The following is a 7,030-nucleotide window of genomic DNA, read 5'->3' as shown; positions in this document are numbered from 1 at the left end:
TTCTACACGGTGCATTTCAAGGTCCTGTACCCATCCGTCGGTAAACTGTACCTGGGCTTGTTGCAGTGACCTGAAGTTACTAAACTTCATGAGTGTATGCACTCACTCCAGGAACCGTATAATTATAAATCTGAGCGTGGTGAAAGTTGGGCAGCACGCTAATGTCTTTTGTCCCTCTGTGTGCTCGTAAGGGTCTGACCCTTTCACTCCTTTGATTTTTTTCCTCGTATCTTTTCTTTGACTTTTCATCAAGTCTGTCTTTGTACGGACCGGCATTGTTCTCCTTCGTTTTGTACATAACTTTTTGGGGGGCAAAGAATAAGCAAAAATTTATTGGAACCGAAGAATGAACGTTTTGCGGTGCTGCAAATGCTTGCATTTGATGCGGTACTTGGATTGTTTTGCCACGAGTTCCCGGCATGCAATGCGTGAAAGTCACATGGTCTGTCAATCTCTATATGTAAGCCTGTAAAACCTGAAGATAGTCAGATTTAGTGTTGTGGAAGTTTTCCATTTAAATAAAGCCTGCAGACGAGCGGTAAGTGGTAGCGAACATTCTTTAATCAAAACACAAAGAACAGAAAAACCAAGCTTGTAGAGCCCCTGCATGATCACATTGCAGACGGTTAGCAGAGTCTCTCTGAGCCTAGCATGGCTCTCAGTTAAATACCTTCTCCAGGAACAAAAGGCAGTACACAGCTGTTTCACACTCCCTTGCTACCTCCCAGCTCCTCGAAGAGACAAAAGACTCTTCATGTGGAGCTGTCTGCTTCCCCCAACTTCCTTACTAGACCCCCACCATTTGTCTTACTGTATGTGTGTGAGACATGTTAAAATCCAGTGGCACCAAGGCATTATACGGTAAAATAATGGGATTAATACATAAATAAAAGAAATTCCTATACAACAGTAACAGTATTGTGTCTCTATCTGCCATTCTGCAATTCATCTCATGTAAACAATAACGTGGCGCACAGCGTGACGTGAAGAAGGCTCATACCTTTGACATTGCGTGACGAACTCTGTATTCCTCGTCCACACGTAAACGCAAAAAAGAAGCTTTAAAAAATCTTTTCAGTTTTTGGTGATTCGATACGCCATTTACGTGTGGACGAAAGGTCCAAACGCATAGAAACAGCTGCGTTTTCAAAAATACCGTGTAGGTGTGGACATAGTGTAAAAGAGTTAGTAGTTTATTTTATTACTACCTGTAATTTATTGCAGATTACTTGTATTTGCTTAATTGTTTACTGAATGTTTGAGGTGTGAAATAAACCGCGATGCAGTTTGAAAACAAAATATGAGTGTGTATAGTTGGAGGATGTGTTTGTGCGCATGTGGGGGGCGCAAGATCTTTCTTGTTAAACAAAGGGGGGCCTAGCAAAAAAAGTTTGGAAACCACTGGTGTAGAGGATGAAGAGCAGTGGGGGAGCACACAGCCCTGGGGGGAGACAGTGGAAATGGAACTGAGACCGGAAAGAGAATTGTTCACCCGAACTTTCTGAGTCCTGTTCGTCAAATAGTCCAATATCCACAGGATTAGCTGATCATCCAGGTGAAATCGTGAGGAAAGTTTAGTGGCCAGGATCTGAGGCTGTAGAGTGTTGAACGCTGATGAGAAATCAGAGGAGTCAGGGAGTTCTAGATGTTTGTAGATGGAGTTCAAGAGAAAGATTTTTGCATCATTGACACCTCTGCGTGCACGGTAAGCAAGCTGGAGTGGGTCCATCAGGGGGTCAGTTGCTCTTACGATGTGCTGTTTTATGATCTTCTCCATGGCCTTCATCACCAGGGAGCTGAGGGCCACAGGACGAAGATCATTCAGAGACTTTGGGTTGTTTCTTTTGGGGATGGGGGTGACTGTGGAGTGTTTCCACAGCTGGGGACGGTGTGACTGTCAACTGAGTGTTGAAATGGAGTCTGGAACAAACTTCCTAGTTGCCCTGCACAGTGCCTCAGAACTCGACTGCTGATGTTGTCAGGGCCGGGTGAGCTCCTCTCCCTGGTCCTCCTGAGGACTGTCACCACGTCCTCAGTCCTGAAGGTGAGTGCAGAGCTGCCAGGTTTGAGTGAGGATCTGGACTCCTCAAGCTGGGCCATGTTGTCCGTCTCACACCTGGTGTAGAAAGCGTTGAGGTCGTCAGGGAGGGAGGAGCGGTTGCTGCCCTCCACCTGGATGGTTTTGGGGGTGGTGAACAGTAGTCACAGGGGCCATGGTTTTGAGGCCCTGCCAGGCTGAGTGGCGATCACCTGTGGTGAATTTTTTTCAACTGTGTTTTTATACTCCAGTTTAGCAGTTTTTATGGCCCTCTTGCCCTCCCTGTTGATCTCCTTTTTGTCCAGTGCAGAGCTGGTAAAGAAAATCCTTTTTTTTTTATTAAGGATTTCCTTGAGTTCCTTGGTGATCCAGGATTTGTTGTTGGGGTAGATGGAGACTGTTTTTGAGGAGATAATGTTGTCAACACAGAAGGAGATGTATGATGTCACTGTTGACTTGTTCGTCGATGTCATCAGAGGGAGAGAGAAGGCTGTCCCAGTCAGTGGCTCTGAAACATCCTTGTAGGGTGAGGATACTTTCCTCTGTCCACTGCTAGATGTTGATGACCTTTTTAATCCTCTTGATGACTGGGGTGTAAGCAGGGGCCAGCAGGATGGTGTGGTGGTCTGCTGAGAGAGAGGAGGGAGGGGTAGGGCTTTAAGTGCATCTGGTACAGAGCCATAGCTTTTATCCAGAGTCTTCCCCTGATGTGTGCTGCATGTAACATACTGTTGGTATCCTTTAAGCGACTTGTCACGGGAAGAGCGGTTGAATTTAGTGCAGAACAAGAGTCACATGATGCTGCTCTGAACACCAATCACACTTTGTACAGCTCATGTTGTGTTTGTTGTTCTCTCAGTCTGTCAGGTGGAGGTGGAGGAGGGGGCGGAGTCTGTCCAGCTGCCCTTCAACACCACAGAAAACCTTCCTGAAGATGCTGAAGTGGAGTGGAGAGACAGTTCAAACAACAAGGTCCATGTGTATCAGAACGGCTCTGACCGTCCAATAAAACAGAACAAGGTTTACAGAGGCCGAACAAAGATGAATGAAAACCTGCTGAAAACTGGAGACCTCAGTCTGACCCTGAAACAGCCCACAGATGGAGACAGTGGGAGATACATCTGTGAAGTCTCAAAGAACGGACGGATACGATATAAAACAGTACAGCTCAAAGGTTTGTTTGATTATTTCTGTGTGTGTATATGTGTGCGCGTGTGTGTGACTGTCTTGTGTCTTCTCTACAGTTCAGGTCCAGGATCAAACAGGGGACATCAGGACTCCTCTGATGGCTGATCAATCAGTTTGATCTGTGTGTTCTTTGATTATTGATCAGTGATGTCAGAGTGGAGTCAGAAGAAGAAGAAAGGTGTACTTTATTGGTCCCCGTGGGGAAAATCGCTCTCTGCATTTAACCCATTCACTCAGTGAAGCAGTGGGCAGCCATTGGGCGCCCGGGGAGCAGTGTGTAGGGACGGTACCTTGCTCAGGGGTACCTCAGGGTAGCTGTTCAGGGGAATCGAACCCCCGACCTTCCGATCATGGGGCCACCACTCTACCTACTGAGCTATCCCTGCCCCTATGTTGTTGTGTGTTGTTGTTGTGTGTTTGAGACTTTTAGTGTCCATGAAGGTCTCTGCTGCCGTAGATCCTCTGAACTGTGACAGAGGTCTCACTCTGGAGGAAACTCTCAGCACTTTCCAGCAGCTCCACTCTCAGCACTTTCCAGCAGCTCCTCCATCATGGAGGACGTTCCCTCACTGTAACAGGTGGAGGAGAGAGGAGAGGAAGCACAGGTGGATCCTCCGAGGAAGAGGAGCGTCCCTGCAAACCACATGATCACATGACCAAAGGGGTGTGGCCTTCAGTGGTAGTAATAAAGGAACAGTGCACATGTTCCACTTTGACGGCTCATCTCCAACAAAGCAGACCTGTGATCACTTTGACTCAGGATGATGGATCGTTTGGATTTGTCTTTGCTTCTCTCGATTGTCTTGTGTGTCTGTGTGTTTAAAAATGGGTAAAGTACTAAAACAGAGCTTTCCCCCGTTTTCTAATAGTAAATTGCCTTTACTTTTACTTGACTCCCGATCTAGAACTTTGTAGAATTGTGTAGGCGAGTGGAAGATGGGGCGTACTGGCTGTGCAGAAATTAAGGCCGAGGTGGGAAATAAATTCATATTAAAGCTTGTGTGTATGTTCAGTTTTTATATCTTCCTGGTTAGAAAAAAATAAGCCAACATGGAAGTGCAATGAAGTTGCATTGTAACGTAAGGCCAACAGATATCGACAGCTGTGACTGCAAAACCTTCCAGTCTGTAGAAGCTTACACTACGTTTCAGGAGCAGGATTATCTCTCATATTTTCCCCTCGTTCATTGGCTAAGAAGTTTGCAGTCACACATCTCTATGCAATGAGTGAGCAGTTTCAGTCAGATCCACCCCTCTTCATCACAAATGTTGTTTTGCAAACAAAATAGAAATAGAGCAAACGTTAGTTTTAAGACTAAAGAATGAGTTTTCACAAACGAGCAACATATGTTTGGTGTATAAAAGAGTGCAACAGCATCACCTATACACTGTAGGCCTACCAGCAATATAGACACAATACACCAAATGTTTTTGAGTATTTCCCTGTAACCTTACCTTCTGTACATTCTCATTTCCCGTTATTTGTTTTAAGTCTTTGCAGCTCAGAGGGGAGTGATTGCCATGATGTTATTGGGCAAAGCACAAATGTGAAAGGGAGCAAATATGAACTGTTTAATAAATGAAAATAATAAATGGTGCACAAAGCAAAATGTTCATTAACTATCCTGTCAGAGCCCATCATCCTGTGTTAGATAGCTGCAGAGGAGCTGCTGGTTTTTATCATGATGAGTACTGACATGGATGCCTGTGGGAAAAATAAAGGTGATGCTTTATACAATATGTGAATGATAGGTGGTGCAACCCCGGCCATTTGAGTAGTAAAGCATTGATAGCGTGCTCCCTTGTGAGGAAGTTAACGCACATCACTGTTGTCAGTGTGTATCGACTATCATGATCACCACCACCGTGGGACTAACAGTGGGTATTATTATTAAATAGGAAATGTTTTATTATTAATATGTAGTGTCTGGGACTTCCCATGTCCCCAGGAGTATCAGTAGTACTGAGAACAGTGGGTGTATTAGTGGGAGGTGCTCAGGTAACAAAAGGCTGTGCACCAGGTGTGGCGGACCTTTACCATGTCTGATGATACGCAGTAATTGTACTGTCACCTAGATGAGTCACTGCAGCTGAGTTGAACTGATACCTTGGGGGTCTGGATGTTTTCTTTAGAGATCTTCCTAACCTGCAGCTGTGAACTGTGGGGATCCATGTGTTTGTCATATGCTGATTATTATCTGCTACTGTTTAACTGTTACTACTTTTTCATGTTTTTTTTTCTTAGTGTCCAGTTTAGATATTATGTTAGTGATCTTAACCCTGGTCTGATGTCATCTGTATGGTTTCCTGGTGGTAGCCAGTGTGTTCACTGGGACTACTCAGGTTGGTGGTGGTGGAATCATGTGTAGTGATTTTAATAATGCTCCACACTTTCTTTTAGAACCAATAGTCCCTCAGAATGAGACAACAAACATGTTTATAAAGCTTTAAGCACAGCTCTTTGTAAAATCACCCGAAACTGTACCTCTCAATTCAAAAACTAAAGTAGGGAGACGGCCAGGTTAAGTCAATCCATTCAACTTCACTGCTAAAGATGAGAAAAAAGGTGAATAGTCTATGTTTATATTATTTTGTTGCACAATAGATTAAATAGAGTTATTGACTGGCATAACATTAAAGACATATTACCAACATCAATCAAAAAACAAGTCGTAAAGTCAAAGATTCAAAGTCAGTCTTAGCAGACGCATCATTTTGACAGTACATTACTCTAAGTTTTGTTCCTTTGTAATTTTACATAAGATGTGCAGATGAATCTTGAAATGTTATGTTAACGTTTTCATCACTTCACAGCTCCATAGAGTCACGCTGGGCATCTAAATTTCAAAACGAAACTTGAGAGCAGGATTCTTCATTTTGTGCTCGTAGTCCTCATCAAACTGTTCGTTCTGCAACACAGTGAAGTGGTTCTTCCAGTCACCAACTTTCCCTGGAGACAAAATGTTCAGAGTAACCAATCAACCTAATTATATATGGAGAAAATATTGGTACTGGAAAAAAGCGATGCTGAGCATTGACTTTACCTTTTCTCATGAACGGAGACACGGTCTGGTTCAACAGAGGAATTGTGCTGTAGTTGGTCATGTTGTTCTGTTTCATATTATCAAACGTCACACTGACTCGGACTCTTTCCTTCTCCTCAGCAGAAGGAGACAAACCAAGGAAGGAACACAGTCGCTCTATTTCTTGTCCCGAGTCCTGTTCACATAAATATTGAAAATAATTATCACCTTTAAAGGAACATTTCAACCCAAAATCAAATGTATCCTCTCTTATCTGTCTAGATTGATCTGGTGTTGTTAGGCCTTTTGGAGATATTTAAAAATGTCCAACTTCTCCCAATTACAATGGAATTAAATTTCATTGGTGCCTGGCTATTAATCCCGTTAATCAGTTCTCTCGCTACAATCGGCTGATTTCTGTTTGTTTGACTGAAGAGAAAAATAGTGGCACAATCAACAGCGTGGCTTTGGCCATTGCTTTTATTTTTATAACACATTTATTGCACTTTTAAGTCTTTTTATCCTGTTTTGTCCTTTCATTTGTGTTCATACCTAAACACTAAGAGAAAGATCCCATGTGTCCTCATTAGTATAGGGGAGTGTGTTGGTGTGTGGAGCCTTTACAGAGTAAAAGGGGTAACGTGTAGTATAATGTTCGCGCGGCACTGGCGGCACTGGCACCGCCTTTGCCTCCGCGAACACATCGGACTACAAACACGCACATTACCAACTCCGGAAGACGATCAAAGCAGCCAAACGTGAGTACAGGGACAGGGTGGAGC

General features: G+C 43.8%; 1 protein-coding gene across 3 annotated transcripts in view; it reads right to left on the bottom strand.

The window, feature by feature from the left end:
- Positions 1 to 5,792: 5,792 nt before the first annotated feature.
- The window catches only part of LOC102214492 (cytosolic sulfotransferase 3-like), a 7,716-nt gene continuing 6,478 nt past the window's right edge, over positions 5,793 to 7,030 (bottom strand). For all 3 annotated transcript variants that reach the window (XM_005754364.2, XM_005754363.1, XM_013907849.1), the window contains 2 exons: positions 6,270 to 6,444; positions 5,793 to 6,175 (listed from right to left, as the gene is read on the bottom strand). In XM_005754364.2, coding sequence (XP_005754421.1) covers positions 6,063 to 6,175; positions 6,270 to 6,444 — 288 coding nt within the window. In that variant the 3' untranslated portion in view covers positions 5,793 to 6,062. The remainder of the gene's footprint in view (positions 6,176 to 6,269; positions 6,445 to 7,030) is intronic.

This window comes from Pundamilia nyererei, unplaced genomic scaffold, assembly GCF_000239375.1.
Source record: "Pundamilia nyererei isolate P.nyererei 1_Seehausen unplaced genomic scaffold, PunNye1.0 scaffold00553, whole genome shotgun sequence".
NCBI classification, from domain to species: Eukaryota; Metazoa; Chordata; class Actinopteri; order Cichliformes; family Cichlidae; genus Pundamilia; species Pundamilia nyererei.
Note: the sequence above shows the minus strand (reverse complement) of the source record. Positions and strands in the feature narration are given on the sequence as shown.